The sequence below is a fragment of the Notolabrus celidotus genome, chromosome 10, assembly GCF_009762535.1.
Source record: "Notolabrus celidotus isolate fNotCel1 chromosome 10, fNotCel1.pri, whole genome shotgun sequence".
Classification (NCBI taxonomy): domain Eukaryota; kingdom Metazoa; phylum Chordata; class Actinopteri; order Labriformes; family Labridae; genus Notolabrus; species Notolabrus celidotus.
Genome location: NC_048281.1, coordinates 27,868,670 through 27,891,226, shown reverse-complemented (window position 1 = coordinate 27,891,226; position 22,557 = coordinate 27,868,670). Strand labels below are relative to the sequence as shown.

The following is a 22,557-nucleotide window of genomic DNA, read 5'->3' as shown; positions in this document are numbered from 1 at the left end:
CTGGATGACTGAGAACCTTCACCGACATTTGTGTTTGATAAATGACTGGAAATCATATTTTCTAATAGAGGTTTTCTGAGATTAGTCACTGTTTTTGGAGGAGTAGGGAGACTCATATATAACAAGTTAATCTTATTCAGGCTTAATAAAATCTTGCAATCACATAAAAGTGCAGGATAGTGAACTAGCCAACATTGGATGCAGCTTTTTGGGTAGTGTTGAAGGCTTGTCTGGTATTGGAACTGTAATTGTTACAACTCCAATCACAGCACATATTTATCAAATCTTTGGTAAAGAAACATTTAGCCAAATGAGTCATGAAGACTGAACTCACAGACTATTGCTATTCAAGCCATTCCAAGGTTTCAGCCTTGGTATAATAGCCTTACACTGCTCAGTATTATAGATGTAATTACTAACAAGTGTTGTAATTACAAGAGTGTTTTCATTGAGATGGTTCTATCCTGCAGAGCCCCGGGCCACCCTCTGTGATGCTGACAATGGAAAAGAACCATAAATCGCAGCCTGTCTGAACACACACCAGAGAAAAACACTTTACTCAATTCAGCTCAGAGAGAGGAAGAGGGAGAGGGAGAGACAGCACAAGGGTGAGGGGGAGAGGGAAGATTTTCACGTGGCTCATCACCGAGGGGAAAAAAGAGGCTGTGAAAGAGAGAGTGGAAACACTGCCACGTTAAGCCTCATCTACGTCAAAGGAGGAGTTACGACAGAAATGTAAAAACAACAACAAATACTACATTTGATTATTCTGTTAAATAACAAAAAACAGAAATGCTCAATTTGAACTCGTTTCTGGATCTCATTTTAAAATGTGGGACAGAGGAGGAGACAGAACAGGAACAGTTAAATACAAACAGCAGAGTGAAATGACAGAAAGATGTTTTTCACAGCTGGAGGCCAGATGTTCATCATACCTTTGCACTATAAGCTGCTAAAATATACGATGTATTGAAGGTGGGAATAACATGTGAGTGATGGCATCTGTGTTCAGAGGGAATGCTGGGAAACTCAACACCTATTCCTGGAGAACTACAGCTGGGATGTTACTTTTTAGTCTGTGAAGGTCTTTCAAAAAGTGTTTGATACAACAAAAAGGTTGAGTTGGTGACTTTGCATGAATAGCGATCTCACTGAGAGGATAAGGATCCCCTAATGTGTTGAAAAATATTCAACAGATGAGCATGCCTGTGTGTCTATCTGCATGGGAATTAATCAAATACTGTTTCAGAAAAACATTATGCAGAGCTTTTGCTCTGACTTAAATAACAAAGACTTATTCAACCTCTTCTATTCATTTTGAAATAGAGCAGGGACATTTCACTATATGAAGTACTGCCATATGCATCTACACAATGCCTATGTCCCAGCATGCATTCTGCAACAGCACCCTGGGCAGAATATTTTTATGGGTATACATAGGCACATTGAATTTAAATTTAGAGCTTCCAGTTCAGCTGGCTTGCACGGCGTGAGACAAGAAGAAAGAGGAAAGTGTCAAAGAAAAAGAACAGGATGTTGATATGAACCAAGTGGTATCCTCCAGTGTAGGAAAATGAAGCAAGTGTGTGACTGCAAAGAACAAGCAGTTCATCAAGTGTCCACTTGGCGGCCTCCAAAAGCAAGTCAGCGTATCAGGCCCCACATTGAAATACCAATTTTTTGTTTGCTAGCATGGTATGACAATGAACGCTTTCAGTCCTTTAAGCTTTAAGATTATTCTATTATTCTATTTCTATTCATGGTGACTAACTAAGCAGCATCCTCCTGTTTTAAAATATAAAGTGCTAAGAACTGCAGTTCATTGAACGTCCACTTGAGGGTGCCTGCAGAAACACCAGAAACCACATTCACACCCATTAATAAAAGATGATCTTTGCAGCAATAATAAACATGTTTACAGCCTGGTTCAAAAAAACAGTTTCGGTCTGAATAGCTAACTTCTCTATCGGCACACATTGTATGGGGGGTGAATTTGAAGATATTAAACTTACAAGTTTTGCCTAAATAAGGACATGGCTGACTTGATTGACAGGCGGGCACCCTGTAGCTGTTAGTGAAAAGACTAAAGGCCCCCCTCTTTACCTCACAATAGCTCGGATTAAGTTAAGTTGTTTTCAGCATTTCCAATATGGCTCCTGCCGACGATTGGCTTCAAAACAGCACTCGAGAAATAGATGGGTGATGTCACGGATACTAGATCCATTTATCATACACACTCTGCAACTAACCAGCAACCACTACAATGAGACTTTCCTGTACATGAGGCAATCACTTTAACCAATGAGCTAAGCATGTCCACTGTCCATGTCCCTATTCATCTGATTTCATTGTGTGATGTGATAGCAAAGTTTCAGCAGCAGGACCCCACCTCAACCCCACCTCTCCTGGCACTCCTCTACATTCAAACCGATCCCTCTCCTCCCCCTTTCATTCTCACATTCTGCAACCCAGTTTTGCATTTGTTGGCCCGTGCCAAGAAGTCAGGATCATTGCTGGCTTTTCTCTGAAATATTTTAATAGACCGGTCACTAAAAGAAGTGGGATATCCTAAGTTTCCACATGCTCTCTCTGCTTCTTTGGTCTACACTACTCTGGTCTGCCACCTCCAAAAAAAAAGGATTTAATTCTGTGGGCAACATGAGGATAAACTAACTAATAGGCCAGCTAATTCATTACCACTGGGTGTTGACTGTAACGTTTAATAAGTTAAAGTTTCCAACTGCTTGCTCTCTCCAGCACTAACCTTTAAAACAGATATGGTCAGACTGCAAAAAGGGTGAAATGCTGGACTCAAGGGTTCATATTCAGACTTGATGCACCACGAGGGTAACATCCCTAGTTAACACATTAAAACTCTGAAACTGAGAGACGCTGTGTTCTACAGAGCTCTACAGAGTTTGACTTCGAAAAATAAAAGCATCAGATTTTGACAACAAATTCCCCCCCCTTAATTTTTTACACCATCAGACTTAAATCAAAATGCGTGCTGTGCCCAGCTTTTTGATCCAGCTTGACTTGTTGCTCAGACTTTAAAGACCTGAATTACCCTGTGTTTGCTTGATGAATACAATCCAAGCTAAAACGAGCGTCTCAATGCCAGGAAAGCTAATGTTTTTGGAAAGGAAAAACACACAGTTTATCCCCGAGGAGAAAAAAATCTATCGGATCTTATCAGTGGGCAGTTGTGAGAGGCAGAGATAAGGAAGCCACGGGGAGAGAAATTGGCTGGCGATCTCAGACAGCAGAGCATGCATGCTGCATGGACCATTGAGTATCCAGGGGGGAGTAAGTGTGTGTGTGTGTGTGTGTCTGGGAGGGTATTTTTCTCACTATGCTTTGTATATATTACTGGGCCTTCTGCACACAGGCATATAATTGTGTGAGTATGTGCAGACTGGTGGGTGCACAAGAATGGCTCTGAGAATCAGCCTGATCCTGCATGTGTGTGTATATGTGTGCGTTTACAGTGTGTATCTGAGTGTGAAAACCCATCCTTCTTCTGATATATCTAGGATCCATTTGCGGTGTGTGTACCAGTGACTGAAACCCTATTATCAGGCTGAAGCAGGGCCTTCTCGCTCCAGACTGCTGAACCATAATGAGGTCTTCACAGCAGCCAACTTGTCTACCCAAATAAATCACTCCACCCCTCACATGCACGAGCACACACACGTGCACGCATATCTCCATTAGGCCTGCTCCGGATGCACACATATCTCCATTAAACCCTGACACTCATAGCCCGGTGGCTGCAGGGGACGACGAACACAGAGATGGGGGCTCTTTTTCCTTACATCAACTTACCGGGACCAGCCTCTCTTGCAACTTCCAAGAAGTCTCATCTTTTGTGTATGCTTATGCAACCACATTTGCCAATTTATGCACAGTCCAAAAACACTTAACATCATCTAATGCAGTCTAATACAACAGCACTGTATCTATATCCTATGTTTTGAAATGTAGATTAAATATGCAGTCATATTTGAGGCTTCAGTTTGTTGGGGAGTTGAAATTTATTGCATTAAACGAATAATTTTTATTTTTTGCTAGCTCCGTCTATTTCTGTGAGGATGGACTAAATAACTGCCTCCAAATGCAACTTGCTAATTTCAACATTGACTAACATTGAATTAAGTATGACTTTATGAAACTCCTAATGCAACTCCTTTTTAGCAAACGGTGGCTTACTTGCACATAAGGCAGAAACCAAGCAACATCAGCATTCATTGGGAGTAACGTTTCTTTAAACTTGATGAAGAAAAGCCAATATTCACTCTTGTTTTACCCCTGTTGTGCTTTCCACAGACTCCCCAGGGAAATATCAGGCTCTTTGGCCACTTAAATGCTCAACAAGTCACTTGTTAATTTTGTCTGCCAAGGATTGGTGCTTGGCTGTTTTTTGAGCTTTTTGCTAAAAACAATTGCCTGCTGTATCCGTAAATGAAGCTGATGAAAGAAGTGAAATTAAACCACCATAAAGTTGTGGGTGGTGAAAATCAGAATAATGATTTAAAAAGGTGCTATCAAGCTCTGTAGAGCTGAGGGGAGAGTCAATGTCAAATGATAAGTCCTCGGGTCCATCACAGAAAGTAATTCCTGGAACCGCACAAGTGGTCATTTGATAAGTTGTTTAAAAACGGTATTGCAGCTTCTACAGAAAACACTAGAAACTGATTCATAAACTCCACTAATTTAGGTTTTAACTACTGTACAAAATGATGAGCAAATAATCTCTATCATAGCTACACTACAAGACTTTGAAAAATAAGGTATATGCAAGACAGAGCTGCCCTGAAGTGCAGTGATTTGCAATATCCTAACATAGACTGTAAAGTTACCTTGGATAGCATTGAGAGCAAGTTGCAGTCCCCGGTGTTGAAAACAAAGCCAATGCATAAGTGCCAAAAACTGCAGTCCACTAAAGGCTGGCTCCAAAAGTCAAGGGGGCCCTAATGACACCCATGTTAAAATGCTTATTTTAACAGCAGAATTAAACATGTTCCAAGCCTGATACAAAAGACAGTTAAGATCTGAATAACTCACTTCTACATTCAAATATTGGGGAGTGATTTTTTTTTTTACTCATCCACAGTGACTATGTTAAAGCTGAGAGTCAGGCATACATTTGTATATCCAGGTTCATGACTGATTGGACTGACAGGTGGAGGCATTATAGCTGTTTGACAGAAGGCCACAGGCCCTCCTCTACTTCACCTGTTAGTTTTTTTCCAGGCTGACTTAAAGCAAGGTTGGCTTCAAAAAGCCTCATCAGAAACCAGGGGTGGGCATCACTCAATCTAAATCCATGGTTTATACAGAGTGAGAGCTTTCATTGTACTTCAAACTTTAACTCCTTCACTGGAACTATCTGTAAGACTGTGCTCGTGCTTTGTCTGTGGACACATTGTTAGCTTAGTTGTTTTAACACAATTCCTAATTCATAGTTTTCAGTCACATGACCTGCGCGAAATCTTGAAAGGCAAAAAGTGCTAGTAAAATGACAACCACTCTACGGAGCTGCAACAAGATGCTTGTTAATTGTCAAACTTTGGTGTATTTATATCACCTGACAGCCACAGAGTATTGAGATACCACCGAGACACTATCTCAATCGCTCAAAACGGCTGAGTCCTTCCCAGCACTTCACTAACCTGATGTTTACATTATCTATGGGACAGTCCTTCCCTTACACTGCCATCAGGATGACAGCCTACGCTTCAGTTTGAGAGGAAAGGAGCAAGAAATTCTTCATCAAAGCAAAAGTAGGAGACACTTCAACTAAACTTTCCCCTCAACTTATCTCAGACCACATGATCACCACAAAACAGCAATGTTATTATTTTGCTACCTTAGCTAGTTTGCTAGTTGTGAAGAGACACAGCTAGCGTTGTCTACATCGGTCCACTAACACCAACCATGTCAGAACAAACCCTATGCAAAGATATGCTGACTAAGAACAACTTAATTTAAATACTTAGTGTTTACTTTAACTCACCATTGATGAAATGTTAGCTCAAAGACGTGTAAACTGATATTTGCCATTGTGTTGCTCCTTCACAGCAGTGTCTAATTGCATTATTCCACAATTTCCTCCTCTTGGGAAGCTCCATAACTTCCCCAAGCAGGATATAGCACGACGCCCTTCTTGCCCACCAGTTGGGTGGTTTCATGAGTGTGTGACGCCACATGAAATTAATGAGCCATCAATCATCCAATCATCCAATCATCATTTACTTTCATTTAGGACACAGTGGAAAATGTGGACTTCATAAAGAAAGCCCAATATTCACTCTTGTGAAGGTGGAAAATATAAACTCAGGCTGATTCTGCAGTGTGCTGAAATACATTACTCCTGACACCTACCAGAGCAGTGGTTACAAGCATCCAAAATTAAAAATAGAAATGATGATTATTGCAGATAGAGTCTTCTGTGCTTTTTCAGATCACATAGAGGTCAGGCTGATTGTTACCAGATCATGTCAGTGAAAAGTCATCGTGAGCAACAAGACGTTCATGATATTATTCCAACATCAGAAATGTGTCTGCTATCATAAGATAACTTGAAAAGTTTTAAAGTCTTAGGAGTAAGGCCAGCTAAACAACAAACCAACCGAGCTCTCCATTTTTCTTTTGATAGCAAAAGGTTTCTTTTTGTAATATGCTTGCTTGTGAACTCTGCTTTCATCTTTGAAAATTAATGTGCAAAGTGGAGAGTATCTCAGGAGGCAACTTGCTCTCGAGTGTGGATGCACTCTCAAGTGTTCTCTTTTGACAACCTGTAAAGAAATTCCGGCAACAGGTAAAGTTCAAAGCTGTGCCTTCCGACAAAAGCTAATGCCTCGGTAAGGTACGTGAACAAACCAGCTGTCTATTACCAACAAGGCTCTTTGAAGTGTTGCCAAGGTGATGTGTGCCTTCAAAGACCCAATAATGCACATCTCTGATTTGGCAATAAAGATAGAAACACAGGTGAAGCCAAAATGCTCTCAACCCTCTCCAAGGCTTTGAAATACACGTGTCTTTATTTAAAATCAAATCAGATGAACAGGTTATTAAAAGCCTGAAAGATAGAGCAGGTTTTTGGCTGACACCCTGAAGCTCTCTTTTTCTCTTAGCACCTGGCTGAAACAGACGTGAAACATCTGAGGCTATTTGCCAAGCTTCTTTGATGCCTCACTGATGAGCTCTGCTGCATCACTTACTGACCCATCCCTAACAACCATGACAAGTAGTAATATCCGTGGAGCTATGTGCACTACTTATGAGTCACACCAAACCTGACAGAAGGTACAGAAAAAGGACCCACTAGCAAACCATCTACCTCTGTTTTGTGTGAATGCATGTAAAACTCTACGCACCATTGCAAGTTTTTCCACTAAATGTGGAACACACCCAGTCATGGCACTCGCAGCGTGGTCCGTAAAACTTCCCGGGCTCTCTTGCCTCACAGATGCAGACGCCACAGTCGCACTTTCCCCGCCCACTGCAGACCTTGCCATCACTAGTCCGGCAGCGGCGCAGGGACGACTCCGTGGACAGCTTGCATACACCACCCACCTGGCTGGGAAAAAAGAGAAGAGGTCAGTTGTAACGCAGCTTTGGAAAGCTCATAAGATCAAGGGTCAAAAGAGCCGCCATCTGTGTCTGTTTGAAATATAAAATACACCACATGTGAGTGAAAACAGCTTTGTTCAGAGATTCCACAACTTTTCTACCACAACACACCAAGGCAGGAGAAATCCAAGACAGTTGATTTAGTAATTATTATGATACTAACACAACTTTTCAGTCTATCTCATGAAATACAGCATCCTAGTTTGTGACACTATGCTTCAAAATATGGCAGTGAATCCAGGCAAGCTTTGGGGGGAAGATTGATACATACAAGGTTGCCAAACAATTACATTTTTTGTCAGAGTTAGGCACTTAACGAACCTGTTAGGCCACTTAAAAGTTTCATAGTTTGGGTGGAAATTAGAATTAACATAGTATGTACACTACTTATATGCAGGGGTGTGTCCAAAGGGATGGCACAGGCCCTTGTTGTGATCTGACTGGCCACCCCAGGTGTCACCCAAATATTCTTAAAACTAAGATTGGCTATTTGGCTTGTCAGAGACAGGATATATAAATATAAAATTTGAGCTTTATTGCAACCATAGACAGTTGATTGCTCCATTGATTGCTGAGGGATATTGATGCCCAAAGATTGTGGTTGCATTATTGAAAATGTTGACTAAACCTAACTTTTGATCAACCTAACGCAGGCAAAGAGGAGGCTTCATTTTTGCCTCCTGGCAAATAGCTACAATGTTTAGGTATATATTTCATTTTTGATTAAATCAACATAGATGTGTTACAAAATAAAATTCACCCCCTGTACAGTGTGTTTGAATAAATAAAGGAGCAACACACCAAAAATCATTTTGCCTGAACCAGTCTGTAAACATGCTTAATTTGCCGTAAAAAATGGCATTTCTATTTGGGACCAAGTGGCAACCTCCAGTCTAAAAATATGAGTCCAATGCAGAAGCGCTAAAAACTGCAGTTCATAGAGGATCTGCTTGAGGCTGGCTCCAGAAATACCAGAAACCACATACACACCAATTCAAAAAAGACGATCTTTGCAGCAGAAATAAACATGTTTACAGCCTGGTACAGAAGACGAGTGTAGTCTGGATAGCTCATTTCTGGATCGGCACACACTGTACGGGGGGTGAATTTTTTTCTAACGCAGCAATTTTGAAGATATTGAGATTACGAGTCTTCCAATGAGAGGCACAGCTGCCTTGATTGACAGGCGGGAACACTGTAGCTGTTGGCGAGGAGGCTCAAAGCCCGCCTTTTTACGTCACAATCGCTCGACAGCAGCAATATGGCTGCCGATGCCGATTGGCCTCAAAATAGCGCTTCAGAAACAGATGGGTGACGTCACGGATACTACGTCCATATTTTATACTGTCAATGTTTGGGACCCAATGGGTATTCATTGGCTTTTATAGCCAGCCTCAAAAGGACACTCGACACTGGCTTGAATTGTCAACACCATAGGTTGCCACTGGGTTGCAACAAGGTGTGAATAACTTTCTTTGCATTTAAATGTAGCACATTTTAGTTCTTTAAATTGTGACTTTGGACATACATCATATATTAGTGTGACCAACATGTGTAATGTAAAGCACTCTGTTTATATTTTGGGCTTTTTGCCTCAATTTGATTGGACAGCTTGACAGGATTCCTCAAGAATCCAGTCTACATCACTTAAAGAAAAGTTATTTCATAAAAGATGGCGGCGTTGGCTGTTTGTTTGTCAAGATAATCATTATCTATTCTCTGAGGTAATAGTCTCATTTGTATTTCACAGATGTATCGCCCTCAAATGCCATCCCAAACAGACTTTAGCAATCTTCATCACCAGATTATGCTGCTACTTGAAAACACTTAGCTAGAGGATAACATCCAGACATGTCCTGAGAGAGCTGACGGATTTGCTGAATCAGGAGTGAGGACTGTAACATTCAGAGTGCTAATGATGCAGGTTTATTTCTCCACTGTTCTTGTTTTTCCCCCCTGTCAATCATCCATTAACATAAAACTACAGTACATACCAAAAAGACACTTAACATTATGTACAACCCCAAACAATCAAAATGTGTGTTTCCTGGGTATTTCACTGTAACGTAGAGGGTGTGGATAGTAACATAAGGAACAGTAGGAGTGTAACTTCTCTGAGAACAGCCAGTCATTTTGGGTCATATCAAGAGAAAACAAACCCACTGTAAACAACAAAAAACTGAATATTAGGGATCAAGCTTGTAATTCAAACAAATGAAATAGCCCAGTAACCGCTCCCTCCTTCCATTGAGCTCACTCCAGCAGCTGTTTCTGGGCCTCGTCTTTCCTCTGTGGGAGCTCTCCGTGAGATTTGTTTCATTTGGACGCCGTCTGACATTCTTGTTCTATTCCTGCCCTCCCAGACTGTCCAGATTGGAAACAGTAGACATATTTTAAACAATCATCAGATAAAGTGTTCTGGACACTCCCTTTGTAATAATGTTCAGAAGGTGTGTGTTCTATATGCCATTGGGAGGTCATTCAAGTTGCATTTCCCACAGGCTGCACCCTCTGATGGCCTTTTTGGGCTTCACCACACGCCATCCGTAAAGGCCAGGGTGAGCCCTGATCCTCTGCTATAACAGCATGATAATATAACATTGAGATGACCCGTAGTGAACAAGCATGGACCAGTTGTGTCCTGAAACCACCCCCTCGTACACTAACTTCTACAAGTATGATAAATCTAAGTAGATAAAACAATTTGACATTAATTTGGCTATTTTAACATGTGATCAAACTGAATAAGTGAAAGACCAAAACATTTCACATTACAATAAAATAAGAGACTTAAATGCAAAACTGTTGATATTTTCAAGCAAAAAATGTTTGTTTAAATTGAAATAAATGACTAAATGTATACTCCGGCTTCCTCCCACAGTCCAAAAACATGCTCACCAGGTTAATTGGTCACTCTAAATAGCCCGTAGGTGTGACTGTGTGTGTGTGAATGGTTGTCTGTCTCTCTGTGTTAGCCCTGTGATAGGTTGGCGACCTGTCCAGGGTGTACCCTGCCTTCCGCCCGAAGCCAGCTGGGATAGGCTCCAGCCCCCTATGACCCCTAATGGGATAAGCGGTCAAGATAATGAATGGATGGATGGACTAAATGTATTAATTTAAACCTAAAACCTCTTTAAGTAGACACATTGTTTTTCTTTGGCAAATATTAACAGTGTGACCCTATTAGACCATCCAATAGAAATGTCTTTTACATATTTCAGCATGAACTTTACGCACCATATTCAGCAAACCCCCCGAAAGATTCAAATGAAAAAACGTAAATATAAGATAGGATTCATTATGATACAATGTGTTACGATCATAGACTGTATAGATAATGAACGTAGTATCCATGACGTCACCCATCTGTTTCTGAAGCGCTGTTTTGAAGCCAATCGTTGGCAGGAACCATATTGGATATGCTGAAGTCCACCTAACTGCTGTTGAGGTAAAGAGGCGGACTTTGAGCCTCCTAGCCAACAGATGCAGTGTTCCCGCCTGTCAATCAAGTCAGCTGTGCCTCTCATTGGAAGACTCGTAATCTCAATATCTTCAAAACTGCCACTTTATGAAAAAATTCACCCCCCGTACAGTGTGTGCCATTCGAGAAATGAGCTTTCCAGACTACACTCGTTTTTTGTACCAGGCTGTAAACATGTTTATTTCTGCTGTAAAGATCGGCTTCTTAGTTTGTGTGTATGTGGTTTCTGGTATTTCTGGAGTCAGCCTCAAGTGGACACTCGATGAACTGCAGTTCTTAAAACTTCCGCATTGGCCTCAATTCTCACGGCCGGAGGTTGCCACTTGGTTAAGATATGTTATGATTTGTTTCGATACAATACAATACGACACGACAAGTCATGACACGACATGACACAATTTAATATGATACAAAATGATATGGTATAATATGATACGTTTCTTTACGATATGATAGAATACCCTACAATACTATACGACACAAGGCAATATGACACAAAACGATATGATACAGTACAATATGATACACACATGATGCACTATATCGTCTCCGTAGGGAAATTTGTCATGGATTCAAGTGCTTTTAACATTTAGCTTCCTCCACAATGGTAATGATGAAAATGATAAAAACAAACTATAATCAACAAGTAAAGAGAGATGCATATACAGTACCTATTTAAAAACACTGACTACATTATTGTACATTAGCCATATTGCACATATTTCTTATTAAACACAAGATAAATAGAGAAGATAAGAGCAATCATTATTAAGGATAAGGAAACTTTAACCATCATTAAAGCTTGTTAAATTGTTTTTAAAATTGACTTGGTTTTCGTTGTTTTCTGCATGTTATTTTTGCTTTGAAACTAGTCCATTTGACTGCATAGAAGAGAATGAGAAGTGACTTTGCAAAGAGGGGACTCAGTAGTGTGTGTCACTGAGATTTCAAACACACCTACTCTCATAATTATGTGTCTCTGCCTTTAACTCATTTACACCTCCCCATCCTGCGTTAACCTCAGCTGCCCTGCATCATGGCTACTACATCTGCTGTGAGCATGTGCTGCTGCTGTCAGTGTTGTTTGGTCTGCAGGGTACTTTCCTTGACTCAGCCTCAGCAGCATGAGACTTTGTCGTGACAGAGTAAGGCAACACAGAAAATTACAAGGAAGAAAAGTGTGAGAGTTTACTCTAATTCTGTTTCTATTACCTTTTTTGTTTTACAGACCTTGCTGTGGTAAAAACAATAACATTTAATCTCTGCTGCTTTTGGCTTGCAGCGGCAGCTTGGAGCACTTTAACAGCACCAGAGAACAAACATGACTAAATTTCAGTGTGTGTTCTGCAACAACATATATCTAAAATGATCGGTGCCTAGCTCATTTTTACATTTGTTTCAAACTAATTGGAATACTAAAGTTTCCACCAGACAAGTAATGACTGCACCACAACATCATAAACCAGATCTGGGCATGTCAGCCTTTTTTAGTCTGGCACTTATGTTCCAGTGAGACATTTGAATTGCATTATGTGGCCTGAAATGTTCCCTACTTTGGTAGGCAACTGTGCTCCTGTCAGTTCCCAGAGATGTGCTTCCTGCAGGAATCAGGCCTTTAAGAGCCTGTGGAAAAGAGCCCAGAGTTTTTCCTCTATCTAAGAACAACAGGTGTTCTGTCTTTACGTTCAGCTGGGTGCTGCTCAATGCAGTTTTCCATCTGCTCCTTTAGGAAACAAGAAGAATTGCATAGTATACGTCGGCCCCATGTGTGCTCCAGCAATGGAGCAGACAGCCTCTGTGAGAATGGAAATAGCAGATGTTTTTGATGTTGATGCCACGCTGTAGAGGCCTGGAATGGAATTTGAATCCAACAACAAATCAATAAACAAAACCAGCAACGGCAAAGCTCTCAGCTATCTGATCAGAAACAGGCATGCTTGTTCTAAGACTGCACGAGAGAAACTAACTAGTTAGAAATCCATGTTCTTAATCCAAACAGAGTATCAAAGAAGGAGTAAACATCATCAAACCAACAGATACAAATCCTGTTTTATTGTGAAAATGCAAATTGAGATCATATTTGTTTTAAGTTTGCTGTTACAAGCAGTGGTGAAAAGTCACATTAATGCAGAACATCTATCCAGAGTAAAAGTCACGAGCAGGCATCTGATGCTTTGATTCTTTTAAGGCGTTTTTGTGATTGTTAAGTATTTTTGAGCATGAAGAGACAATATTCCCACAGTGGCCATCTTTCTTTTTGTGACATTACACTCAGTTGTGGTCACTTCACAGCCCCCTGATTGTTGTGCAGCCATAAAGACAATAGAAAGTGAAAATCTAGGGAGAGATTCGGCCATACTTGACTGTCGATTAGCTAGCATCAGAACCCAGCTAACATTAGCATTCAGCCACTTCCTAGTCAACAGTTACGTTTAAAAATCAGTTATAACGGAAAATGATTATTTCACTGATGACTACTTAAGAAGAGCTAATGTTTTTACATCATGTTAGCCAGCCAACACTATTGTATGAGGGTCTTACTGCCAAAATCAGGGATATTAGCTCCTTAGCCAGTTTTTATCCTTTCTTTCTAAATCTTGGCACATAAATCTGCCATTTTTAAATTTGTTTTTGTTGCATTTGCTCATGCACAAGTAAGATTTCTCATTCTGCTACCCGACTGACACAAGAAGGTAACAAAGAAGGTAAGACCACTGGTGTTGCGGTTTAAGGGGGGACCCTGTTAACTGCAGACTTTCAGTCAAACGCTTGGTTGGTTGTCGTAATAACAGGTTGAAAGTGACCAGTTAGCAGGATCTCTCAAACTGTAACTTGTCTGCCTGTGCAGTACTTCAACACTGTATTGTTGGTTAGCTAAGGTGATGTAAAAATAGACACCAACATCAGCGTTTCCAAAGTAGCAAATATTTGCTACTATAGTTTGAGCAAATATTTCTCCTTTCCTGTCGTATCTGGGATTGCGTAAATATTAACCATGAGCTGGCTAAATGCTAATGTTAGCTTTGTTCTGATTTTAGCTAATGGGCTTTCAATGTGTTTTTTAAAACTCAAAATATGGCCCAGTCTCTCTCTGGATTTTCACTATCTATTGTCTTGGTGACTGGTTATCAATCAGGGAGCTATCAAATGACCACAATTTGTGAGATTATCAAGGTTTATACGACATGTGACCTGGAACACAGTCGTAAGGCATCAATCAATCAATCTTCAATCTTTATTTGTATAGCGCCAAATCACAACAAACGTTATCTCAAGACGCTTTTACAAACATTGGAGGTCCAGACCACTCTATGTCAAATTATGAACAGAGACCCATCTTCAAGACAGGGTGAGACTGTCTTACCCCAACTTAATCCACTATGAGCATTGCACCTTGCAATATTTAGCTAGTTACAGTGGCGAGGAAACACTTCCTTTTAACAGGCAGAAACCTCGAGCAGAACCAGACTCATGTCAGGCATGATAATATTTAAGCTTCCCACACAAGAAGAAAGCTGCCGTGGGAATATGATCAAGTGCTTTATGTCACTGCCAATTTTATCTTTACATCATGCCAAAATTACATCACAGCCTGTTATAGTTCCTGTGAACTTTTGTGTGTTTAACTTTAGGGCCCATAATAGAACAAAGCAGCTGGTCATGTGCTGTGACAGTAGTTTTAAAAGCACAGATGGAGCTCAACATTTAAGACACTTATGGTGTTGTTCTGAATGAGCATTGTCTATACACAGACGAGTAATGCATCTCAAATACCCAACACTTTTTACAGTGTAGAGTTGCAATGATGACATTGTGTACCGTTTAAGATGGCAAACATTTAGATTTGTGGAGGTAAAACAGTTGACACCCTCATTACCTGGATTATCAGGTTTCAGTGCTACAGCATGCGTGGGTTCAGCTACTGCTATCCAATAAATGCTTTGCACTGTACTCTGTGACATACACAATATAATCACTGCACAGCCACGGTGCACCTGCTTGAAGTAAACACCCCGTCTGCAGCTGAGTTAAGTTAAAATCATATGGGAGCATTTACAGTTGTGCTGACTGAGGCGCTCTTTTTAAAGGGCCGATGTAAACAGGATTTAATCTTTAACATCCATATTTTAACAAGTTCCAGCAATTAAAGTCATGACATCCGTGCACACTTGATTCCGTTTAAGTTCATTTTAATTTCCTTTTTGGTAAAAAAGTCTTCGAGCATTCAGGTTTTAATTAAGATATTCATGCATATAAGAAAGGAAAAACACTATAAGCTGTTGCATGAGTTGTTACCAGTTGCAGTAACTCAAATGCATGATTTTTCTCTTGCATATTTGTTGATTTGAGACTTCAAATACAAGATTTTCCCAAGTTTTTTTAAATTAACCCCCGCAATGTCACTCAAACTTTAAATCTAAGACCACCAAAAACTCTCAAAAAGTTTCCTGTCAAATAAAAAATAGATGAAAAGTACGTTTTAACAAGTGCTGTGTAACGTTTAATAATGTGAAAAGAGAAGTAGACTTCCTCTCCATGACTTGGCATGCAGAATTATTGGCAAGGACAGCAGCATAAAGAAACTGCACGAAACAACTGCAGTTGCAAACTACATGTATAGACACAAACTTTCTCACATTGCACTCCAAATGTCGTCTTTGTCAGCAAAACTGTGCACCTCCCTCTTCCTCCTTACTCCCTACACTGCCCCAAAAATAAACAAGAAAAAACAACTCACCTCACCGACTGTAACAAAGTGTCCTCCACCGTAGAGAGCAGAATGAGAAACAACGGTACTAACATGGACTGTACCAAAACCTCAGTGTGCATGTTTAAATCCCACAGAAACCTGAAGTAAAGTAGCTTGAAGGAATTTCCCAAACTTTCTCTCCTTAAACAGACAGGACAGGAAGAGAGAGTGAGAGAGGGAGAGAAGGAGAGAAGGAGCAGCAGGCTGGCCCTGAACTGGCTCGATCCCTTCAGAGGCCAATAGTCCTCTCCATACAAGTGCCTTTGATTAGTCCTGACTCCCAGACACAGTGCTGGGCCGGAGCTGCAGCGGGGAAAACTGCCAAAATGAAAAGTTAAGTCACCAGTTTGAGATGTAATTAGAAGCAGACAGATTTTTTTTGAAACTTTTGTTCCCTTTATTTTTCCAGATGATGGCTGTATAGTTGCTAAAGTTTTCTTTCTGTTTCTCCTATTGATGCTTCTAATTATAAGTTACAATCAAACCACTTTATGACCTTCTCTCTGGGGTAATTTGAAAGTGTCACAATAACAGAAGCACAGGTGTGAAGCATAGCATAACGATGGCTGAATCCCATGTAGCTGCTATGTGTTCAGGATGCTGTCATAGCCCGTAGGGAAATATGTCAAAACGGTGACTTGTGAGGTCAAAGCAGTGCTAGAACATATTTTGACACGGATCCAGTAGAGTATATGAAATTGCATCTCAGTTAAATGCAAAAGCAATCATTGTGCTGCTGAGTTAAGACACTGAAGTTACTCTTGTTTTGTCTTTTTTGGCAGTAGATATGAAGTCATACCACAAAAGCATCTCCATCGGATCCATTGTTCTAGATATTGACTTTAAATTAAACCTGTATTGCCCCTCAGGGAATTTGCTTTGCATCAAGAGCATACAAATAAATTACTGAAAAAGTCATTAAAGTCCATTCAATACAACGCATAGCAAACATTCAAAAAAGTCATTAAAAAAGAACATTATATAGGCAGTGCATGGTGCCAAGTTGTATTAAGTGCAGCGTGAGTCTGATAAGCAGCTGAATGCTGTATGAGACGACGGATGGGAAGCCCTTTTTAGTTTGTATCCTTGGTTTTCTGTACCTGTGCCCTGAAGTTAAAAGTATAACCAGACCAGAAGGGGTGCAGTGCATGGGTCTCTCCAGGGGGGCATGGGCACCCCTGGGTATCTCCTGGATCCTCCCCTGAAACTTGCACCTCTACTCTTTTTTACACCGTAGCAGTGAGTCCCATCCAAGCGGCAACCTCCAGTCTCAAAATATGAAGCCCAATGCGATGTGTTATAAACTGCAGTTCATCGAGTGTCCACTTGAGGCTGGCTGCAGAAACACCGGAAACCACATACACACCCATTCATAAAAAAGACGATCTTTGCAGCATTAATAAACATGTTTACAGCCTGGTTCAAAAAATGGTTTCGGTCTGAGTAGCTAATTTCTCTTTCAGCACACACTCTACTCTAGGTGAATTTTCTTCTAACACGACAGTTCAGAAGATATTAAGATTACAAATTTTGCCCATTTAAGGACTTGACTGACAGGCAGGCGGGAACACTGTTGCTGTTGATTTGGAGGCTCAAAGCCCGCCTCTTTACCTCACACTAACTCCACAGAAGTTAGGAGTTCAGCATTTCCAATATGGCTCCTTGAAGACGGCACTTCAAGAACAGATGAGTGACATCACAGATACTAAATCCAATATTTATACAGTCTTTGGTCTCACCTGCATTCAATACCTGTCATGAGTCAATGTTTAGTTCAGTTTTTTCCTTGTTTCATGCCTTGGTTCCTCCTGTGTTTATTCTGTGTTAGTCATCCTTTGTGTCCCTTGTGTGTTTTGTGATCCATGTCTCTTTTTGTACTTTCTTGTAGTGATGTTACGAGATGTGCCGAGGCTTCGAAGCGTGTGTCGAGTAATGGAGGGGGCGTTTCCATGAAGCGCGTATCGAGCATAGACTGTAAAAAATATGGACGTAGTATCCGTGACGTCACCCATCTGTTCCTGAGAGCTGTTTTGAAGCAAATCGACGGCAGCAGCCATATTGGTAATGCGGAACTCAACTAGGCAGAGTGTGACGTAGTGTGAGTCTCTTAGCCAATGGCTGTGTGTTCCCGACCGGGAGTCACGTCAGTCATGTCCTTATTTGGGCAAAACTCATAATCTTAATATCTTCTTAACCGTCACGTTAGAAAAAATTCACCCCCCGTACAGTGTGTGCCATTAGAGAGATTAGCGTTGTAGGGCCAAGCCGTTTTTTGAACCAGGCTGCAAACATGTTTATTAATGCTGCAAAGATCGTCTTTTTCCCATTCATATCTATGTGGTTTCCGGTGTTTCTGCAGCCAGCCTCAAGCGGATTTTCGATGTATTGCAGTTTATATCACTTCCGCATTGGCTTCATCGTTTGAGACCGGAGTTTGCCGCTTGGTATCGAGGCTTTTTTCATTGAGGGGAGGAGCCGAAAATGATGACGTCCGAAGCCTCGTTGCCCGGCTGTACCACGTGACTGCTTCGGCAAGTGGTTTGAAGATTTAGGCGTGAGGAGAGGAGGACAGGTAAGACGGAGCCAGCTAGAAAGAGGCGAATTAGGTGCGGACGTGTTGTGACCCTGGTGCGGTCTTGGCCTAATGGTGAAGTGCACGCCCATGAAACATCAGGTCCGGGTTTGAGTCCAACTTGTGGCTTTTTAATTGCATTTTTTTCCTCACTCTCTCCCAGTTTCTACACTGTCCTCTCCTCTATAAATAAAAGGTGTCAAAGCCCAAAAAATATAACTTAAAAAAGAAAAAAAAGAGGAGGATTTCCCCTGTGTGGTAACATTTTGATTTGATAACACAAGCATATAGTTCCACAATCACTTTTACTGTCGTCTGCCTGCTTATGCCAATGCCATTTTCCTAAAGTGACAGAAAAATATAATTACACAACCTGCCATATCATATGATACTAACATTTTGGGAAAATTTACACACACAGAATACATTCAAAACTATTTTATCATACACATATATGATCATTTATGTACAGAAATGATTTGGTCATAGATTTTTTGTAATTCATAGTCATTCCCATAGCAGACACAAAAATTCAATGCATCACACATTATGTGGATCAGATCCAGCTGCCTGTGATTATACACCTGGCCAGTAGGTGGTTTCGTGTGCACATGAAGCTTCGAGAAATGAACCCTTTCTCGAACCAATTGGCTCAAGTGGTTCGATGCCTCATGAGGCTTCATCTCACCATCACTACTTTCTTGTGTTACTTAGTCTTGTCTTGTGTTCTCTGTTTTGTAGTTCTGATCTCTGTGGCTGTTTCCGAAACGACCTGCTACATGCTACTTACTAATGTAGTAGGCAGTAGGTACTGCCTACTACATACTGCGTTTGAATTTAGTATGTAGTATGACTGTTCTGTTCGATCTGTCATGCAGCATGCTGAGCCAGACTTCGCTGGATTTCCGGTTTCGGAAAGCGGAAGTAAACAACGGCGAAGCCGATAAATAAAATGCTTATTTAGCATCCATTTATGATTTAAAAAGTTAGGAAGTGGTTTATATATAATTTGATAACTTTCACAGCACCCAAAAACGGATTTCCTCCCGTCAAAAAATGAGGAAAAAGAAAAAGCAGAACGAGCGCTGTGCATTATGGGAAACAGTACGCGAGGAAGACTGGTCCGATGCACACTGAGATATTTTCCCGAATCAGTAGACATCCGGGGAGTTTTGGCATACTGCAGCTTTTGCTCTTGTTCACATACTACTTACTACATACTGAATTTTGGACATATCAGTATGTACTGCTAGTATAGTAGGCGATTTCAGAAACAGCCGGAGCCAGCTAGAAAGAGGGGAATCAGGTGCGGACCTGTTGTGACCCTGGTGCGGTCTTGGCCTAATGGTGAAGTGCACGCCCATGAAACATTAGGCCCACGTTTGAGTCCAACTTGTGGCTTTTTAATTGCATTTTTTTCCTCACTCTCTCCCAGTTTCTACACTGTCCTCTCCTCTATAAATAAAAGGTGTCAAAGCCCAAAAAATATAACTTAAAAAAGAAAAAAAAGAGGAGGATTTCCCCTGTGTGGTAACATTTTGATTTGATAACACAAGCATATAGTTCCACAATCACTTTTACTGTCCTCTGCCTGCTTATGCCAATGGCATTTTCCTAAAGTGACAGAAAAATATAATTACACAACCTGCCATATCATATGATACTAACATTTTGGGAAAATTTACACACACAGAATACATTCAAAACTATTTTATCATACACATATATGATCATTTATGTACAGAAATTATTTGGTCATAGATTTTTTGTAATTCATAGTCATTCCCATAGCAGACACAAAAATTCAATGCATCACACATTATGTGGATTAGATCCAGCTGCCTGTGATTATCCACCTGGCCAGTAGGTGGTTTCGTGTGCACATGAAGCTTCGAGAAATGAACCCTTTCTCGAACCAATTGGCTCAAGTGGTTCGATGCCTCATGAGGCTTCATCTCACCATCACTACTTTCTTGTGTTACTTAGTCTTGTCTTGTGCTCACTGTTTTGTAGTTCTGATCTCTGTGGCTGTTTCCGAAACGACCTGCTACATGCTACTTACTAATGTAGTAGGCAGTAGGTATTGCCTACTACATACTGCGTTTGAATTTAGTATGTAGTATGACTGTTCTGTCCGATCTGTCATGCAGCATGCTGAGCCAGACTTCGCTGGATTTCCGGTTTCGGAAAGCGGAAGTAAACAACGGCGAAGCCAATAAAGAAAATGCTTATTTAGCATCCATTTATGATTTAAAAAGTTAGGAAGTGGTTTATATGTAATTTGATAACTTTCACAGCACCCAAAAACTGATTTCCTCCCGTCAAAAAATGAGGAAAAAGAAAAAGCAGAACGAGCGTTATGCATTATGGGAAACAGTACGCGAGGCAGACTGGTCCGATGCACACTGAGATATTTTCCCGAATCAGTAGACATCCGGGGAGTTTTGGCTTACTGCAGATTTTGCTCTTGTTCACATACTACTTACTACATACTGAATTTTGGACATATCAGTACGTACTGCTAGTATAGTAGGCGATTTCGGAAACAGCCCAAGTTTCCAGTTGAGTTTCTTTCTGTCCTTGTGTGTTTCCCTCCTTTTTTTTGATTACCCTGATGAGTTTCACCTGTGTCCTGTGTTCCACACCTGTGTTAATTAGTCTGTGTCAGTTCCTCAGTTTCCCCTATCCCTTGTTGGATCATTGTTCGTCTTTCTGGTGTTCAGTTTGTAAGTCTTTCTTGTGTTCCCCGTGTCATTTTGGACTTTTTGGATTTCAGTTCTGTAGACATTTCAGTAGTTTTGTTTGAACATTTTGTTCTTTCATTATTAAAACCTTTTTATTTTAAGTCTGCATCTTGGGTCCTCTGCCTCCGTTTCTCCCCAGTGTGACAATGCCATTACTTTATGCTTTCGTCTGTGTTTGATATTTTGACAATACTCATCAGCAATATTTTGTATCAGCTAGTTTCCTTCTGCCATGATTCTCTTTCTGGTGGTGTTGAATTGTCCTTGTTTTGTTTCCTTTTTGTAATTTCCTGTTTCATTTGTACTTTCTACCCTGTGTTTCATGTCTTTTTTTTTTTTTTTTTTTTCTCCCTTTCCTCATATAAGTTTCTTATCTTAGTTTTCTCAGTCTCATTTCTTGTGTTTCTGTACTCTGTGTGTAAACTTTCCCTCATGGTCTTTACTGCTTCTTGTTTTATTTTGTAGTCCTTGCTCCTAGTGTGTCCTGTCTTGTCTTACTTCCTGTCTTTGTTGGTTTCCCTCCTTTGTAATTGTGTGTTGATTAGTTCCACCTGTGTCTCGTTGTCTCACCTGCGTCTGATTGCCCCTGACAGTATTTAGTCTCTGTGTTTCCTCCCTCCTGTGTAACATCATTGTGTCTGTACTGCTCCAGTGTACTTTGTGATTTGCCTTCTTGTGCTCCCTGTGGTTCTCTTGTATTTTCAGTTGGACACATTTTGGACTGTGGTTTGCTTGTGGACATTTTAAGTAAGTTTTTGTTTTATCTTTTGCCTTTTGTTCTTTTGTTAATACATCTTCAATCTCTGCGCTTTAGTCCTCCTCCCTTTTTTGTTTTCACATGTGACATCTTATTTCCCCCATAATAACTAACATGGAGATGAACACCTGTAAAGACGACAGGCTAAATAAAAATTGTCTTTTAGCAGGTCCCCAAAATTGAAGCAAAAGCATTAAGATCTGCCCCAGTCACTGGCTATAGTGTAATACATAAACCACACCTCCTCCATTATAACAGATGGAACATGATCAAGCTGGAAAATTAAGGTGTTAAAAAATTTTTTTCCATGTAGTTTTTTTTTTCTGATTTCTATCAGTTATTTGATGTGTAAAGACAGGATGTGACATCATGATCGACAGCTGATGATTTTTTTTATTGAATTAGCAGAGTAGAGAAGGAGTGGTGAGAGAAAACATAAAGACTCTAACACAAGAGTCATTGAACTTTCCATAACCGAGTGTGTGCTTCAAATCAACACAAAAATCTCCTTTGCTGTAGAATGTACCAACCTGGAGATAGAGGTGTGCTCTCCATATTACTAGAAAGTCAAATGTAAGTTAAAAAGATGACTACTTGCTTTCTCTTTGGAGCCAGAAC

General features: G+C 40.5%; 2 protein-coding genes across 6 annotated transcripts in view; one reads left to right on the top strand and one right to left on the bottom strand.

Moving 5' to 3' along the window:
- itgbl1 (integrin, beta-like 1) overlaps positions 1–17,799 on the bottom strand; it is a 77,483-nt gene extending 59,684 nt beyond the window's left edge. Inside the window, exons 1-2 of one of the 3 annotated variants that reach the window (XR_004632708.1) lie at positions 15,855–16,146; positions 7,380–7,582 (exon numbers count right to left, since the gene is read on the bottom strand). Coding sequence is in view for 2 of the 3 variants with exons in the window: in XM_034693853.1 (XP_034549744.1) it covers positions 7,380–7,582; positions 15,855–15,946 (295 nt within the window). In the remaining variant the exon portion in view is untranslated. Of the gene's footprint in view, positions 1–7,379; positions 7,583–15,854; positions 16,147–17,605 lie in introns of those variants that run through there. The other 2 variants (XM_034693854.1, XM_034693853.1) reach the window with 2 other exon arrangements.
- Positions 17,800–21,125: 3,326 nt separating this feature from the next.
- The window catches only part of nalcn (sodium leak channel, non-selective), a 122,737-nt gene continuing 121,305 nt past the window's right edge, over positions 21,126–22,557 (top strand). For 2 of the 3 annotated variants that reach the window (XM_034693892.1, XM_034693890.1), the window contains exon 1: positions 21,557–21,929. The gene's annotated coding sequence lies outside the window, so the exon portion shown is untranslated. Of the gene's footprint in view, positions 21,165–21,556; positions 21,930–22,557 lie in introns of those variants that run through there. The other variant, XM_034693891.1, reaches the window with a different exon arrangement.